This window comes from Pelobates fuscus, chromosome 1, assembly GCF_036172605.1.
Source record: "Pelobates fuscus isolate aPelFus1 chromosome 1, aPelFus1.pri, whole genome shotgun sequence".
NCBI lineage: Eukaryota > Metazoa > Chordata > Amphibia > Anura > Pelobatidae > Pelobates > Pelobates fuscus.
Window position 1 is genome coordinate 204,929,594 of NC_086317.1, and position 19,624 is coordinate 204,949,217.

The following is a 19,624-nucleotide window of genomic DNA, read 5'->3' on the forward strand; positions in this document are numbered from 1 at the left end:
GATGCATGATTGGCTATGTGCTACGTGTGGGAGTGTGAGATGTGAGGAAATGGGTGGTGACAAAGCAGACTGACCTCAGTGCCACTTAGGAGCCGGGCCAGCAACAAGTTTCCCGCCCACCCTCGAGGCGGGGGCATGTCCTTGCCAAATAAGGGATGGTAGATTAGATGAAAAGGCGGATAATGGCCGGGTCTCATCCTCCCGCTGTCTCTTATGGTGAACCTGGAGGAGGTACCAGGTTGGACGCGTCCCCACTGGGTTGTAAGTCGACCGGTGGGGAGCATTATGGTTGGGCCCCACCGAGCGGAAAACCGGCTGGTGGGGAGCCCTGAAAAGGAAGATGTTTTATTATGCCTAGGGGGGGAGGTGAGAGCCTTGGGGAAGTTAGATTGGCAAGGACAGTTTCTTGATTACTGTATGAAAAGTGTTTATGTTAATTTATTAATTAATTTTATTATGTTATACGTTTAAGGAGTTATACAGTATTTGGTTATGTTAATAAATGCTGTGGCCTGTTTTTTCCCAAGAAGTTGTCTGTCATTATTTGAAGGGGTAAGTTATGGTTTTATGGGGGGATGAGGGGAATGCTCTCCAATGCCCACTATGTTCATACATGGCCCCAGGGAGAGTGCGCAGCTTAGCGGACAGGGGCACATGTATGAGTGTGGGATGGATGATGCATGATTGGCTATGTGCTACGTGTGGGAGTGTGAGATGTGAGGAAATGGGTGGTGACAAAGCAGACTGACCTCAGTGCCACTTAGGAGCCGGGCCAGCAACAAGTTTCCCGCCCACCCTCGAGGCGGGGGCATGTCCTTGCCAAATAAGGGATGGTAGATTAGATGAAAAGGCGGATAATGGCCGGGTCTCATCCTCCCGCTGTCTCTTATGGTGAACCTGGAGGAGGTACCAGGTTGGACGTGTCCCCACTGGGTTGTAAGTCGACCGGTGGGGAGCATTATGGTTGGGCCCCACCGAGCGGAAAACCGGCTGGTGGGGAGCCCTGAAAAGGAAGATGTTTTATTATGCCTAGGGGGGGAGGTGAGAGCCTTGGGGAAGTTAGATTGGCAAGGACGGTTTCTTTATTACTGTATGACTGTATGAAAAGTGTTTATGTTAATTTATTAATTTATTATTATGTTATACGTTTAAGGAGTTATACAGTATTTGGTTATAAATTAGAGGAAATGAGGGAGAAACTTTCCTGAACAGGAAGTAAATCCCTATAAAACCAGTACACCAGTGGAACACTATATAAATCACATTAAAAGTGTATCTCGGACACGGTGCAAACCACATAGAAAAATAATAAACAAGTTTATTGATAAAAAAAATAATTAAAGGTAGCACCACTTGCCTAAGTACATTAGACTGATCAAACAGTCATTGTGGACAAAACACAAAAAAAGACAGACTCCAGCTTCATATGGCGTAACTAGATTATATGGTACAGTTTGACATTAGAAATAATAACTCAATGGCTAGGAGTGTAGCAACAGTATTTGGTTATGTTAATAAATGATGTGTCCTGTTTTTCCCAAGAAGTTGTCTGTCGTTATTTGAAGGGGTAAGTTATGGTTTTAGGGGGATGAGTGGAATGCTATCCAATGCCCACTACGTACATACAGGTGGCAAACCTAAGAGTAGTGTTCAAAAAAATTTTCAAAAATATTTATATTTTATTTTTATTTTTAAATGGGCCTGGGCCTGGGCCTGGAGCTGCAGCTCCATCAGCCCCTACGTTAATCCAGCCCTGACAGGTCATACAAAAACAATACCAAGATGGCACTGGTAAGCTGTTTTAAAAAATAAATGTCATTGATTAGTAATTTTGAGACAACAGATACACTGGTCAGCAATTTGGGCACAAAAATGGCTATTTGGACACCAAAGTGGCACTGATATGATGGGGACAAAAATATTTTAAAACTAAGATGGCACTGATTAGCTATATTGGGACAGAGAGATGGCACTGATGAGCTATTTTAAGACAAAGATGGCACTGGGAAGCTGTATGTATGCAAATATAGCACTAATAAGCTTTTTGCGAGCATAACTGGCACTGTAGGAAGTGGGTGACATGTGACCTGGGTTGAGGGTGTGTGGTTTCCATAGAAATTGAGTGTGGTTAGAAGTATTATGTTTGTAAAGGGAGGAGTTAGCAATATAGCCACATCCACCAGTGGCACCAAAAATATTCTTTCACCCAGGCATCAGTGACCCCAGGATCGACCCTGGGTCAGTGTGTGTGTGTCTGTATGGGTCATTGTGTGTGTCTGTGTGGGTCAGTGTCTGTGTCTGCATGGGTCATTGCGTGTGTCTGTATGTTTGTGTCTGCATGGATCAGCGTGTACATATGGGTCAGTGTGCGTCAATCTACGTGGGTTAGTGCGTGTGTCAGTTTGCATGGGTCAGTGTGTCTATATGTGTGTGTCTGCATGAGGTCAGTGTGTCTCTAGCTGTGTGTGTCTGCATGGGGTCAGTGTGTGTCTATATGTGTGTGTCTGCATGAGGTCAGTGTGTCTCTATATGTGTGTGTCTGCATGGGGTCAGTGTGCGTCAGTCTACATGGGTTAGAGCGTGTGTGTCAGTTTGCATGGGTGTACTTGAGTCAGCATGTGTATTAGTCTGCATGATTGGGTGGAGCAAACGGGGCAGCAAATTTTTTTTTGCCTAGGGCGGCAAAAATGCTAAATATATATGCTAAATATAAAAAGCTAAGGTGCTATGGAAAAATGCAAAGTTCTAATCGTAATGTTAGCGTATAAAGTTTTTATTTACTTTGATATGCTAGTAAAACACTTCAATTCCGCTGTGCATTCTGCAGTAATTTAACCCCTTAACCCCTTAAGGCCGAGTGACGGACCTCGTCCGTCACGCGGTAAAATTAACCTCAGATCGCAGCAATCGCGGCGATCGTGGGGTTAATGGTGCTTTGGTCTGCCTCTGAATTAGAGGCAGACCAGGAGCACCGGATCGGGCTGTCCCAGTACATGTGCCCGCTCTGACAGCATGTCAGAGCGAGCACATGTGCTGTGTATACTTACCTTCCGCCTCCCTGCACTTCCGGGTTCAGTGTGAAGTGCAGGGAGACGGATCAGTGCTGAAAAAAAAATAAAGTTTATTTAAAATCCCACCCCTCTTTACCATTTTAATAAAAAAAATTAACTCCTTCTCTGACAAATGATCACTGACTACAGTGATCAATTGGCAGGGATTGCATTTTAATATGATCTGATTTTTTTTTTTTTTATCCCTGAGGGTTAATTCTTTTTTTTTTTTTTTAACCCTCAGGGGTTAAATGTATTTTATTAATTAATTTAAGTATTTTAAAATTATATATTTAGCTAGCTGGGGAGGGTGGAAGTTAGTGGGGAATTGGGGGATTTGGTGTTAGGCTAACTAGGGGTTAACGTTAAAAAAAAGTTTTAAAATAAGCTTTAAAAAGTTAAAGATTAAGTTAAAAAAAGTTTTAATAACGTTTAAGTAAAAAAAAAAAAAAAACACCCCCCTTTACCCAGTCCAAATAAAAATTAACCCCTTCCCTGCCAGTCGATCACTGCCTACAGTGATCAAAACACAGATCACAGTATTATACTGTGATCTAATTTTTTTTAACCCCTGACGATTAACTTTTATTTATTTTTTAATCCTCAGGGGTTCAATTTATTTAATTAACTAATTTAAATATTGTATAATTAAATATTTTTTTTCTAGGTGGGGTGGGTGGGAGCTATGGGAAAATGGGGAATTTACAGTTAGTGCTGCTTACTGCTAGTTAGGGGTTAATGGTAAAAAAAAAAAAAGCTTAGAAAAATGTTAAATCTGTAAAAAAAAGTTTTAAGAAAGTTTAGGAAGTTTAAAAAGTTTAAAAAAATTAAATTAAAAAAAACTAGAGAAAAAATGATCCCACGCTAAGGTTCAAAATATGCCTTTTGAATTACCCCAGGGTGTATTCTTTTTATAAATAGTATGTGTTTGTGGGGAAGTTTCAATAACCAACCATCTAAACTACTCCAAATTGGAACATGGACACAGCGTAAAACTTCAAAGTTAGAAAAAACTGAATGACTGCGTCTCAAATGTGCCCCTTCAACATCCACATATACCTGGCAAAGGTACATGCGGGGGTATTGCTGTACTCAGACCACATAGCTGAGCAACATATGAAGTATTATATAGTCGTAGCACACATAAGGTTTGCAAAATATACTGTGCAAACTCACTTTGTGTGTCAAAAAGGCAGAAAAAACGCTTATTACCACTACACCTGGTACAAGCTAGCGGAAAAATGATCCCACGCTAAGGTTCAAAATATGCCTTTTGCTACCTGGGATCAGTGTATGGATAGGCAGGGATGGCTCTGTATTGGCTTACTAGGATGTATTGCAAATTCTCACCTTGGTTTCACTTAATAGTAATATTAGACAGAGGGAGGACTGGGGATGCCTGTTCCCAACCCTCCCAACCCCCGCACCCAATACCGAAGCTCTGCCCTGATCGATTCCTGTGGTGGGCCGTGAGAGGATGAGATACCTCAAATCTGTAGCACCTTGGGGAATACAGAAAGGCCGTTTTCACTCCTGTACGAGGTACCATTTCTGGGTTTGTTTGTTTATGGTTTTGTTATAGTTTTTGTTTTGTTTTTTTTGGTAGGCCAGTATTTTTATCCGTACACACATAAGCTCGGGTTAAATCTGAATGTATTTATCAAAATGCTGCGCAAGTTACCGCTCTGATCCCCTTCCTGCTGGTTGCATTAGGTACTTGTACCTTGCTTAAATCAAGGAAGGAGGGGAAAGGGGGAAAGGGAAAAGAAAAAAAGAGGAAAGGAAAGATCTTTATTAACATATATATTAACCAAGGACAAGTCTAATGCAATCAGAACTTGCATACCTGTTGACTTATACCGCAAATGTAGAGGTACTAACCTATGCAATGATCCCTTTTTGTAATGATTAACGCTATGTCAAAAATACCAAACCGATAAACACAGAATGTAAAAAAAAAAAAGTTAACCCATGAGTAACTAAGCATTTGAAACGGTGCAGATAGCTTGCAATATATGACTAAATATAGCACTATGATTTCAAGCAAAATTGTTTTAGACAGCATGTATAACCTGATTGTTACTGGTATTCTGTTATGCCTGTCTATGTTTACTCTTGAATTTCTTATAAAAAAAAAGTGCAATATATCTTAAATCTGACACCAAAATGTCACCAATTGTCGACTACTACAACATTCTCTGTCAGTATTGAAACTTGTAATCATCTATGCACTTTCAAAAATAAAGAATTATAAAAAAAAAAAAAAATATGCCTTTTGAAATACCCTGGGATGTCTTCTTTAAGAAATTGTATGGCTTTATGGGGTATTTGGATCATATAGCCTGGTAAAATACTCTAAAATGGGACATGGGCACAGCGTAAAAATGTAAAGTTTGAAAAAAAACTGGAATGGCTGTGTCCCAAATGTGCCCCTCCGATGTCCACATATACCTGGCAAAGGTACATACGGGGGTATTTTTGTACTCAGCCGACATAGCTGAACAACATATAAAGTATTATAGAGTGGTGGTACACATAAGGTTTGCAAAATATACTGTGCAAACTCACTTTGTGTGTCAAAAAGGCAGAAAAAACGCTTATTACCACTACACCTGGTACAAGCTAGCGGAAAAATTATCCCACGCTAAGGTTCAAAATATGCCTTTTGAAATACCCTGGGGTGTCTACTTTAAGAAATAGTTGACCTTTGTGGGGTAGTTTGAATTTAAAACCTGCGAAGATGCTTGGAAATTACACATAGGCCCAGCGTCAAAATTCAAAGTTCTGTAAAAACTGATATGGCTTGGTCTCCTATATGGCACTGTAGCTTCACAAAATAGTGCCAAAGACATTCATTGGGGATGTCTTTTTACTCAGAAGACTTAGCTGAGCATAATTTGGGGGTTTTGAACTTAGTGGCACATATGAAATATACAAAATGCCCAGCAAAAATGCAATCCGTATGTAAAAAAATGCCCCAAATTATTTTTTACCACATACTTTGGCATATATTGCTGAAAAAATGGGGGCATGCTAAGGCACAATATGCACCTTATGATATACCCTGGAGTGTCTACTTTTACAAATGGTAGGTCTTTGTGGGGTTTTTTTGAACAGTCAAACTGTTATAATACCCCAAATGGAAGCATAGGCTCATTAAATCCGTCTCTCAAAATTCTACTGTGAATACTGAAAAGGACAGGTCTCCTGTATGGCACTGTAGCTTCACGAAATAGTGCCATAGACATACAATGGGGGTGTCCTTTTACTCAGAAGACTTAGCTGAGCATAATTTGGGGGGTTTGAATTTAGTGGCACATATGAAATATACAAAATGCCCAGCAAAAATGCAATCCGTATGTAAAAAATGCACAAAATTATTTTTTACCACATACTTTGGCATGTAATGGTAAAAAATTGGGGGCATGTTAAGGCACAATATGCACCTTATGAGATACCCTGGAGTGTCTACTTTTACAAATGGTAGACCTTTGTGGGTTTTTTTTGAACAGTCAAACTGTTATAATACCCCAAATGGAAGCATAGGCTCATTAAATCCGTCTCTCAAAATTCTACTGTGAATACTGAAGAGGACAGGTCTCCTATATGGCACTGTAGCTTCACGAAATAGTGCCAAAGACATACAATGGGGGTACCGTTGTACTCAGCAGAAGTAACTGAACACATAATAAAACTTTGTACAGGAATAGCACACACCAACTTTACAAAATACACATGAGAAGTTCTTTGTTATAAGTTTGTGTGCGAAAACCCCCAAAAAACACAATTTTACTCCAATATTTAGCAGAGGTTGGCGGTAAAATGGCTACGTAGAAAGTGTCAAAACAACCTTAGGTAAATAGCCTGTGGTGTCTACTTTATATAAATATATACTTTTGTGTGGCAATTTTGTTTTCTTTTATGGCTATTAAGCTTACAAGACAAACATACCAAATTCTAAAAGTTTATTTTACTCCTTGTGCTTTGTGACCTGTAACTACCAAAAAAAACCTTAAAATCACAGACACATTATATATTCTGTAAATCAGAACAACTAAATGAATTTATTTTTAATTACTTTCCTTAACCTGCACTAATTGTGCACACATTATTATTGCAAAAAAAAACACAACATTTTTCATTTTTTTTTCATTTTTCTGTATTTTTTAATAATAAATAAGCATTTATGTATATATATGTTACATCAAATTAAAGCCCTTTCTGTCCTTTAAAAAAACGGTATATAATATGCGTTGGTGCAATAAATTATTTATATATGTATATATATAGTGATATTTAAGTATATATTTATGTATATAGATATATATATTATTTCGTTCTACGTGTTTTTTGATATAAATATATATATTAATATTACAATACAGTTAGAACGAAATAACACATCTATATATTTTTTAATTATTTTTTTAAATTATTTTATTTATTTTATTTTTTAACGTATTTACATATTACATTTTTTTATATTTTATATTAAATATATATATAACAATAATTCTATATATATTTAATCAGTATCAGTCTACGTGTAATTTGATATTAATATATATATATATATAATTATATATATATTAATAGTGAAATACACCTATACAGTGTACGTGTGTGTATGTATATGTGTATATATATACTTAGATCATATATATATATATATATATATATAATATATATATATATATATATATATATATGATCTAAGTATATATTATTATTTTTTTACACTTTTAACATTTATTTTATTTTATTTTCAGCCAGTAGGGGGACCACCTGTCATTACAGGCAATCCCCCTGCTGGCAATACAGAAGCCAGCTATCCCTGCCATGTGATTGTGAGGTCCTCGCAAGGACCTCACTCTCACATGGCCGGGGGGGACCGGAGGAGGAAGATCTGCCGCGGGGGGGCTCCCTGGGAGTCCCCCCAACCGCGATCGCCGGCACCGGGTAAGTAAGGAAAGACCGGAGGGCGTACTATTACGCCCGGCGGCGTTTAGAGCCGCCTATAATAGGACGTAATAGTACGCCCTCCGGTCTTAAGGGGTTAATAAATAGTATAATAATAAAAAAGACCAATAGTAGCACAGAGACTGGCCCTGTATATGTTTGAATAGAGCTCTCATATCCCCTCTGAACTGTAGATTTTTAGAAAACTTGTGCCACATGTATGCAGATGAACAGAAAGAATGCGAAAACCCATGGGTGGCAAGGTGTCCAATGATTTTCAGATCAATCCGCTGACAGGTTTCCAGTCATTTCTGGGATTTCTATCACCACATCTTGGACATTTTGACATTCAGTGGAGTCTTGTGTATCGGGTGAATTTTTCTTGCACTGTCCATTAATGCAAGGTCTTACTATGGCAGGTAGTTCCATCTCTATAGTACTGGAGTTTTCCTCAGTTCCTGACGGGTTTTCATCTACTACTGCATTGTTTATTGGCATGTCTTGTGCATCTTGGAATTCAGCTGAGTCTTGTGTAGCTGGTGCCTTTTTCTTGCACAAACCATTCTGAGAAGGTTTTACAAAGGCCAAGCATATAGCACCAAGTGCCATCCCGACAGCACTGAAGTAGAATGCAGACCCATAATATTTTGTTTTGTCCACCAGTAAACCTAAATAAAAGAAAATAAAACAAAAAAGTAGAAACATTACTTTCAGCCATATAATCTTCTGCAGACATAGCTTGTACTCAGGGCCGGCCTTAGGGGTGTGCGAGCTGTGCGGCCGCACAGGGCGCCATGGAGCAGGGGGCGCCGTGCGGCCGCACAGCCGATTTAAAAAAAAAAAATAAAAAAAAAAATTTTTTTTTTTTTTTTAAATTTGCAGCGGGGGCGGAGCTTACCGTGCGGCGGGGGCGGAGCTAAAAGCGCCGGAAAACTGCTGCAGGGGAAGCAGGAAGGAGTCCCTGCTTCCCCACCAAACAGTCACCAGGAGCTGCACTGCCTCCACAATGAACTCCACAGGTAACTGTGGGATTGTCAGGTGAGTGTGACTCTCTGCCTGTGTGTATGACTGTCTGCCTATGTGTGTGTGTGTGTGTGTGTGTGTGTGTGTGTTACTGTCTGTGTGTGTGTGTGTATGACTGTCTGCCTGTGTGTGTCTGTGTGTGTGTGTGTATGACTGTCTGCCTCTGTGTGTGTCTGTGTGTATGACTGTCTGCCTCTGTGTGTGTCTGTGTGTATGACTGTCTGCCTCTGTGTGTGTCTGTGTGTATGACTGTCTGCCTCTGTGTGTGTCTGTGTGTATGACTGTCTGCCTCTGTGTGTGTCTGTGTGTATGACTGTCTGCCTCTGTGTGTATGACTATCTGTGTGTGTGTGTGTGTGTGTGTATGACTGTCTGTGTGTGTGTGTGTGTGTGTGTATATGACTGTCTGCCACTGTGTGTCTGTGTGTATTACTGTCTGCCTCTGTGTGTTTGTCTGTGTGTATTACTGTCTGCCTCTGTGTGTGTGACTATCTGCCTGTGTGTTTGTGTGTGTGTGTGTGTGTATGACTGTCTGCGTGTGTGTGTGTATGACTGTCTGCGTGTGTGTGTGTGTGTATATGACTGTCTGCCACTGTGTGTCTGTGTGTATTACTGTCTGCCTCTGTGTGTTTGTCTGTGTGTATTACTGTCTGCCTCTGTGTGTGTGACTGTGTATGACTGCCTCTGTGTGTATGACTGTCTGCCTCTGTGTGTATGACTGTCTGCCTCTGTGTGTCTGTGTGTATGACTGTCTGCCTGTGTGTGTCTGTGTGTATGACTGTCTGCGTGTGTGTGTGTGTGTATGACTGTCTGCCTCTGTGTGTATGACTGTGTGTGTGTGTCTGTGTGTATTACTGTCTGCCTCTGTGTGTATTACTGTCTGTGTCTGTGTGTATGACTGACTGTCTGCCTGTGTGTGTCTGTGTGTATGACTGTCTGCCTTTGTGTGTCTGTGTGTATGTGTGTATGACTGTCTGCCTGTGTGTGTGTGTATGACTTCCTGTGTGTGTATGGCCGTCTGACTCTGTGTGTGTGTGTGTGTCACATACAACCAATACACGCATATCACACACTGTTAATATACCCATTACAAATATCACACATAGCATACATATCACACACAGTCATCACACGTACCATTACATACACAGACAACACAAACATAACAGCATACATGGATGACGGGGGGGGGGGGCGCTGTTAAGATTTTTCGCACAGGGCGTCTAAATGCCTAAGGCCGGCCCTGCTTGTACTTATGTTAACCCCTTAACGCCGTTACGGCGTTCTATGCCGTCCCGCATTAAATGGGCTTTAAAGCCGTTGCGGTGGCAGAGAACGGCTTAAGCCCCCAGCAGCTCCGATTTACTCACCTCCGCCGCGATCCTCTTCTGGAGGGCTGCCTGACAGCCCAGGCAGCCCTCCCGCGGCAAATGAAGCCCCCGGGGGCCATGTGATCACTCTCAAAGAGCTATCACATGGCCCCCTATAGCTGGTTGTGGATCTGCCAGCAGGGGTACTGTCTGGAGTGTCAGACAGTCCCCCTGCTGGTGGATAGTGTTGGTAACAAAATACACTTAGAATGACATTCTATATCTATCTATCTATATATAAAATACAAAAAACCGCAAATATATATATATAGATAAATATATATAATTACATAAATAACTACATAAGTGTACACGTAGACTTTAAATACATATATATGTATATATATTAAAATTCTATGTGTATATTTAAGTAATATTTTAACATAATTATGTGATTTAATTAGTTAAAATTTGATTGACATACCTGACAACCCAGGCAAAAAGTGCAGAGTGCATTTTTCACACATGATCGGCACTTTTACTGACGATATTATTGTTGTAATACAAGTTACCATTTTGAAACACTAACATTTGTATTCAGCAAAGTCTCCTGAGTAAAACAGTACCCCCCATGTACAGGTTTTATGGTGTTTTGGAAAGTTAGAGAGTCAAATATAAGGCTTGCATTTCATTTTTTTCGCATAAAAATTTGCCAGATTGATTATGTTGACTTTTGAGACCGTATGGTAGCCCAGGAATAAGAATTACCCCCATGATGACATACCATTTGCAAAAGCAGACAACCCAAGGTATTGCAAACGGGGTATGTCCAGTCATTTTTAGTAGCCACTTAGTTAGAAACACTGGCCAAATATTAGTTTTTTGCTTTTTTCACACAAAAACAAATATGAAAGCTAACTTTGGCCAGTGTCTGTGACTAAGTGGCTACTACAAAAGACTGGACATACCCCACTTGCAATACCTTGGGTAGTCTACTTTTGCAAATGGTATGCCATCATGGGGGTAAATCTCATTCCTCGGCTACCACACGGTCTCAAAGGTAACATTACTAATCTGGCAAATTTCAATGTGAAAAAACTGAAAAATGGAATGTGCTATATTTGACCCTTTAACTTTCCAAAACACCGTAAAAACTGTTAATGGGGGCTACTGTTGTACTCGTGAGACCTTGCTGAATCCAAATATGTGCTTTTTTTGCAGTAAAAGCTAACAGTATTATGACATTTACAGCTGAAATGTGAGGCAGAACTACAATTCTTTTTTAAAATGTACAATTTCTCACAGTTTTTTTGCTTTTATTCATAATAAATAATAAATATTTGATATTAAAAGAAAGCCCTGTTTCTCCTGAACAAACTGATATCTAATAAGTGTGGGTGCATATAATATGAAAGAGGTGAATTACGGTTGAACAAACATATAGCACACATTCCAGTTTTTGTTTACATTTTGTTTTGATCAGAACGTGTACTATTGACTTCGTCCTGAAGGGGTTAAACTAAACTTTTCACTCTATCTGTACCTCCATTAAAACTTCTCAGTGCTTCTGATACTTATCTTGCTACAAAAGGGATAGTACATGGCCTGATTTCCCAGGTGCCTACATTCCCATCAATATTTACAAAACGTTTAGACCTGCTGACTTTTAGCCAGCTATTTAACCCCTTCAGGACGGAGTCAATAGTACACGTTCTGATCAAAACAAAACGTAAACAAATACTGGAATTTGCGCTATATGTCTGTTCACCCGTAGTTCCCCTCTTTCATATTATATGCACTTATTATATATCATTTTTTTTTTTTTTTTTTTATTTGTAGTTCCGCCTCACATTTTAGCTGTACATGTCATAATACTGTTAGGTTTTACTGCAACAAAAAGCACATATTTGTAATCAGCGATGTCTCACGAGTACAACAGTACCCCCTATTAACAGGTTTTATGGTGTTTTGGAAAGTTACAGGGTCAAATATAGAACGTTCCATTTTCAAATTGAAATTTGCCAGATTAGTAATGTTACCTTTGAGACAGTGTGGTAGCCCAGGAATGAGAATTACCCCCATAATGGCATACCATTTGAAAAAGTAGACAACCCAAGGTATTGAACGTGGGGTATGTTTAGTCTTTTTTTAGTAGCCACTTAGTCACAAACACTGGCCAAAGTTAGCGTTCATATTTGTTTTTGTGTGAAAAAAGCAAAAAACTAATATTTGGCCAGTGTTTGTGACTAAGTGGCTACTAAAAATGACTGGGCATACCCCATTTGCAATACCTTGGGTTGTCTACTTTTGCAAATGGTATGCCATCATGGGGGTAATTCTTATTCCTGGGCTACCATACGATCTCAAAGGCAACATAACTAATCTGGCAAATTTCAATGTCAAAAAAATTAAATGCAAGCCTTATATGTGACTCTCTAACTTTCCAAAACACCATAAAACCTGTACATGAGGGGTACTGTTATTCTCGGGAGACTTCACTAAACACAAATATTAGTGTTTTAAAACAGTAAAACATATTACAACAATAATATAGTCCATAAAAGTGCCGTTTGTTTGAAAAAAATGCAAAAAACTTAACTTTTACTTAAAATATCATTGTTTTAATACAATTTACCAGTTTTAAACACTAATATTTGAGTTCAGCGAAGTCTCCCGAGTAAAACAGTACCCCCTATGTACTATGGTGTCTTGGAGAGTTACAGGGTCAAATATAGTGCTTGCGAATTAAATTCGCTGCACTTTCTCCCTGTGTTGTCAGGCATGTCAATCAAATTTTAATTAATCAAATGACATAATTATGTTAAAAAATTACTTAAATATATACGTAGAATTTTAATATATATGCATTTATAGGTATTTAAAATCTACGTGCCTACTAATGTAATCTTTTATGTAATTATATGTATTTATCTCTATATATATATTTGCGGTTATTTGCATTTTATATATAGATAGATATATATAGAATGTCATTCTAATTGTATTATGTTACCAATATATATATATGAATAGCAAAATACAGTTAGAATGAAATTACATATGCTTATATAATTTATTTTAAATTTTGTTTCAATATTTTATTTATTTATTTTATTATTTTATTTATTTATTATTGTAATAAGACGTATTTATATATAATATATGTGTATATATCTATTATATATATAATATATATATATATTATATATATGTAACGTCATTCTAAGTGTATTTTAATATTAATATATATATACTAATATTAATATTAAAATACACTTTGTATGACGTTACATATATATAATATGTATATATATAATACATATATATATATATATATAAATACTTTTAATTTAATTTTACACATGTTTAATACATTTTTTTTACTCTTCCTACCAGCAGGGGGACTGTCTAATATTTTAGACAGTCCCCCTGCTGGCAGATCCATAGCCAGCTATAGGGGGCCATGTGATCGCTCTTTGAGAGCGATCACATGGCCCCCGGGGGCCTCATTTGCCATGGGGGGGCTGCCTGGGCTGTCAGGCAGCCCCCCAGAAGAGGATCGCGGCGGAGGTAAGTAGCTGCGATCTTCTGGGGGCTTAAGCCGTTACGGCGTTCTATGCCGCCGCAACGGCTTTAAAGCCGTGACGGCATAGAACGCTGTAACGGCGTTAAGGGGTTAAACATATATTTCACAGAATTCTTAGCCCCAGTGTTTGCTCCATCAGTGCAAACATTCCTGCTTTTTTTTTTATAAAACTAGGACTAGGATTATGAACTAGTGAGCAGGCACTGAGTCAGATGTAATTATTACACATTCACACAGCGCCTGATACTTGTGGAGTTTATAAACAGTTTTCCAGAGGATGCTGGACTGACCAAAACAGTCACATCTGTCATATTGCAGGGTTCGCAGTGTTGCATAGCTCATTCAAATACTCAAAATAGGGTGACTCTAATCATTGTAGACAATATATGATTCTGTTATGATGGCACAAGGAAACGAGCCCTGTGGAGACACTCAGAGTATTGCAGGTTATCATTATTTTAAATTTTGGAGTGGGCATTGGCAGAGGCCAACAATGAAGATCAAAGGATGCCCAGTGCTGGCCCATGCACAGCTGGTGCTAACCAAGTGCTTGTCTTGTTGTGTGACTTCATGGGCTAGTGGGGAGATAAAAAAAAATAATTATAACAAATTGTATTAGTTACCTGTTAATGGGGGTCCCGTCAGTGATGTGAAACTTTGAATAAAGACAAAGACTCCAACTGCTGATTCCATCTTCTCGATGCCAACAATGTCCTTTTCCCCTATCAGCGGAATGTAAGTTGCTGCAACAGCTCCCATAATGTAGCTGTAAAAGAAGCTACATGCCATCAGTCCCAGAAAAGTATGAGCAAAAGGGATGGCAACAAGAGCTAGGCACAGCAGGATGACAAATGTCAGTTCAATGTAAATCTTATTAATTGGCTCCTTGTGCATGATAAAGCCTCCACTAATTCTTCCGAGGAGTTCAGCAAAGGCCATGAAGATAAGAATGCGTGTTGAAAGTTCTTCAGGTATGCCCAGACTTACACTGTAAGGAATAATGAATAGGGGAGGTACAGAAGTGCCAAAGACAGCAAATAATCCAAATAGTGTGTAAAATATAAAGCTAGTATTTTTCAATATAGAAAAATCAAGTACAAGCTCATCCTTTTCAGACTCTACTGGCTCAAGCATCTTCTCCTCTTTGGGCATGTCAGTCTTTGCCTTTGTATTGTCTACAGAATCTGTGATGTCTATAGTAATGCGTGTGTCCTTATTATCAACTTCTGAATGTTGTTTTGGGTCTTCTTCTGGTATAATAATGATTGGCTGTAGCAAGAATCCACAAACCATGATGACAAGTTGCAGAGCTCCGATGACGAACAGGCAAATTCTCCAGCCCATGTATTGCATAAGTGCAGTATAAGCTGGAAAGTAAAGAAAAAGGCATTATAAGCATGTAAGTGGGAAACAATCATCAGAAAAATATAAATCTCACAATATGTTTTTACATAGTTAAAACCCTTAAAACGTTCTTCATATTAGTATTCGTTTATACAGAATTTGTTGGCACTATATAAGTGTCAATAATAATAATGATAATCATAATAATAATAATAATAATAAAAAAGGAGCAATGATTAACTAGAAACGGAATTTACAGTGCTTAGGTCAAACATTGCCAAACTGGGATCATTATTGAGTTGAAACACAGTTCCCAATTTGCAGAACTGTTCCTGAATTCACTACAGTTTTGTTTGTTGTTGGGTTTACTCACCAAACTGTGAATTGCAAACCACATTTAAAAAAGAAAAAGAAATGTATAGTCACAACTTGGCTATTTTTGTTATTAGGTTTGCAATTCACTAGCATTCAGTCATTATCCATATAATTGTGCTTCGCAGTCTGCTGAAAAGTAGTTCTATGACCAAACATTTTTAGACTAGATTTAAGACACTTTTCAAGTGGCAAAGCCATTTTAAACACACCTTTTTTATTTAAAGTAAAAGAGGGCTGGTCACAAATGCTTGACGACAGCGTTATAAACTACTAGATAGCACTGAAATTCTAATGTGTCCATGTTATATCCATATAACGTGTGGCTCTTTCTAATGTCACTTTTCATTTTAAAAATAGATGAACTAGAAAATTCCTTAAGCAGGAATGCCTTCAGTTCAGCTACTTTGGCCTTAAAGGGAAACTCCAGTGCCAGAAAAACGATCCGTTTTTCTGGCACTGGAGGGTCCCTCTCCCTCCCACCCCCCAATCCCCGGTTACTGAAGGGGTGAAAACCCCTTCAGTCACTTACCTGGGACAGCGGCGATGTCCCTCGCCGCTGTCTCCGCCTCCGCGACGCTCCTCCTAGTGATTACGTCGGCCGGTGGGCGAGACTAATCTCGCTCACCGGCCGAGGAGACCTAATGCGCATGCGCGGAAATGCCGCGCATGCGCATTACGTCTCCCCATAGGAAAGCATTGAAAAAGAATTTCAATGCTTTCCTATGGGGTTTTGAGCGACGCTGGAGGTCCTCACACAGCGTGAGGACGTCCAGCGACGCTCTAGCACAGGAAACCTGTGCTAGAAACTAGGAAGTGACTTCTAGTGGCTGTCTAATAGACAGCCACTAGAGGTGGAGTTAACCCTGCAATGTAATTATTGCAGTTTATGAAAAACTGCAATAATTACACTTGCAGGGTTAAGGGTAGTGGGAGTTGGCACCCAGACCACTCCAATGAGCAGAAGTGGTCTGGGTGCCTGGAGTGTCCCTTTAAATTTTAAATTCACTCTGAATTCTCACTCTATTAAATAGCCCTGAGAATCTCTTTCCAGCATTCAAAACTTTTTTGCCACTGTAACAAGTTTATTCTCAAACCTGTGAAATGTTAGGGACTCACCAGGGAATTACAAATTTACCCCCATTTTAGTTATTTTTGCCTAAATTTAGTAATTTCCTAGTCAATTCATGTCAATACACCATTAAGTTTATAGCCACCTCCCCACCCCCTGCACCCACACCTGGCATCATGTGGGAGACATTTAAATTGTCTGGTGGGTTATTTTTCCACCATCATGCGTGGAGTAATAATTCCCTTGATAGGTAGTGGACAAGTTCTTTGTACAGCTACACTAACCCCTGTATAAAGTGGGGACTTCGTAATAAAGTAAAAATACAAGGTGGAACATACCATTATCCCTCCATTTCTGCTCAGTGGATGAGGTATTGATAAGAGCAGTAGCTGACTGCCATAGTTATATATTTATTTCTACAGCAAACAGGGTGACAATGTTTCAGCCTACACTGGCCTTTTTCAAGTCATAAATCTAAGATCGTGCCTATCGATACATATGTGGCGGCCACTCCAATAGGGACACGAGTCTCGCCGCCAAGGATGTCCTTTTTCCCCTCTCTGGAACTCTGCTGCGCCGGATTTGGTGATATAGCTGCTGAGTGATTATAGCTGTTATAGCTTTCGCCCACAGACATTAGCCGAGACTTAATGCTGGGAGTGAACTGGTTTAATGGAGCATGGTACATGCAATTTATACACAGACCCCCAGCAGAGAGTCTCCATATAGTTCAATACAAACTCCTCTTCGGCGTCTCTGTGTCAAAAGACACCTCAAAAGAGGTTAAGAGGGTTAACAAGCTCCAAGGTGGGCTGAGTACTGGGGGTATAAAAAGGGAAAATTTGTGGTCATGTTCGGTTACCGAACGGGAAGGGGAAAAGGATACACACAAGTATTTTCAGTGTCAGGGTGTTCTGTCATACTGCTCCCCCCCTTGTATGGTGCTTCAGCAGACATTGCTTAATAGTTTTCGGGTCAACTTCGATATGTCTAGACTTGCTTGTTAGTTGGTGAGCTCAGTTTGCCTTGACAACCCTTCGGCGTTCCCGTTCTGCTTGCTGGGCCGGTAGTGTATGGTGAAGTTGTATGGTTGTAAAGCTAGACTCCACATCAGTAATCGGGCATTGGCTCCTGCCACCTGGCTGCCACCAGTTGAAGATGTGTGTTAGGGAGGCACAAGAACAGGGGAGATAGATATGATAAGGTGAGATGGGACAGGATCGAGCGGGCAAGTAGTCGGGCGAGAGGAAAGGAGAAGCGCAGCCACCTCTTGTTTAATAGCCGGGAAGAAAGTCTGAAGGGCAGGAAAGGCATTATCTACGTGCGCTTGAGAAAGAGAATGGCAAGGTGGGGAGAATTCTTTTCGTAGTGGTTCAATCTTGTCAGTAAAGTAGCAAGCAAAGCATCGGCTGTAAGGTTAGTTTGGGGGGCGGCCACAGCAGGGCGAAGAAGAGAGTTAAAGGTGCTGATGAGTTCTGTCTGCTGTGAATTGGGTGCGCTGTTCCAAAAGGATCTGCCTGGGAAAACCTACTTGAGAGAATATCCAGATCAGTGCATCTGCTACGGTTTCTGCTTGGATGTTAGTCAAAGGGACTGCTTCAGGATAGCGGGTAGCGTAGTCCACTATGGTAAGTATATACTTTTTACCGGAGGGACTAGGTCTCACTAGGGTTCCTATTATATCGACCGCTATTTGGCTGAATGGTTCCTCAATGATCGGCATGGACTGCAGCAGAGCCTCGGGGTGATCTCCGTTCTTTCCCACCCGTTGACAAACATCACAAGTTTGGCAGTACTGCTGAACATCTTGATTCCCGGTCAAAAGAAGTTCTGGGTTACTCTATGAGACGTCCAGCCTATGCCCAGATGTTCTGCCGAAGGTATATTGTGTCCGATCCGTAGGAGTTCCAGCTGATACTTCCTGGGAACTACAAGCTGGTGCTTCTGGGATGGGGCTGCCCCTCTATTATGATTCTCTGTTAACCGATATAGCCTGTCCTGTTCTCAAATAAACTTTTTCCTCTCTAAACCCCCTTGTTCGGTGTCTGCCTGGGTCCTATAATTTTGGAGTGTGGGTCTTCCCTTGCCTCCCTCCCAAACTCCTCTGGGGTGTCCCAAGCTAACTAGGCCAGGTCTACTGTCGGGGTTGGGGAGTCATCGCTTACCTGGATCTCCCTAGAACGTGAGCCAGCCGGGCTTGAAGATAAGTAATTACTGGATGAGCTTCCGCAGTGTTCCCTGGTAACGTAGGCTGAGGTAAGGGTCCCCAAATCACTTCCGAGCAGTACCTCCGCGGGCAAGTCTTTCATAATCCCCACATTCACAGTACTGGATCCAGCTCCCCAATTCATGTGAACTCGGCCAGTGGGTAGTCTGTAAATAGCGCCCCCGGCTACCCTAATGGCCACAGATTATCCAGTATGTTCATTGTCCCGAGCCAAGTAGCGTTGTACTAATGTCAGGGTAGCTCCGGTGTCTCTCAGTTCCCTAGCAGTTTGTCTGTTTACAATGACTAACTGTGTATGTTGTTGAGGGTTGTCCATGGTAGCAGCCTGAACAGGATCAGCTTCATCTAATGCTCTCCAGGATCTTCTGGTATAGGCTGGGACTCTTTCCAGGGATACGTGTTCTCTGCATTCTAAGCAGTGGGCTGTGGCCCTGGGTGGTACAGGGTTGGTATGACCCCACGAGGGTCTTGGGGGTTCCAGTGGGCAGTTGCACCTTACATGCACTAGTTGCTGGCATCGGAAGCATCTGGGCCCGGTCTTTGTTGGTGCTGTTTGGTTCCCAGGTAGTCCCCTGTAAGGTGGTTGAAGTTGGTTGGAGGTTCCTGGAGCAGCAACTTCGGTGCGGGGGCAGGTCTTACTGGTGGTCGTTCAGTTTTTCAAGTGTCTGTGTATACATCTGCC

General features: G+C 40.4%; 1 protein-coding gene across 1 annotated transcript in view; it reads right to left on the reverse strand.

Annotated features, from left to right (window-relative positions):
* Positions 1-8,291: 8,291 nt before the first annotated feature.
* Positions 8,292-19,624, reverse strand: part of LOC134608655 (monocarboxylate transporter 7-like) — a 33,808-nt gene continuing 22,475 nt past the window's right edge. The window contains exons 4-5 of the mRNA XM_063451705.1: positions 14,551-15,294; positions 8,292-8,677 (exon numbers count right to left, since the gene is read on the reverse strand). Coding sequence (XP_063307775.1) covers positions 8,292-8,677; positions 14,551-15,294 — 1,130 coding nt within the window. The remainder of the gene's footprint in view (positions 8,678-14,550; positions 15,295-19,624) is intronic.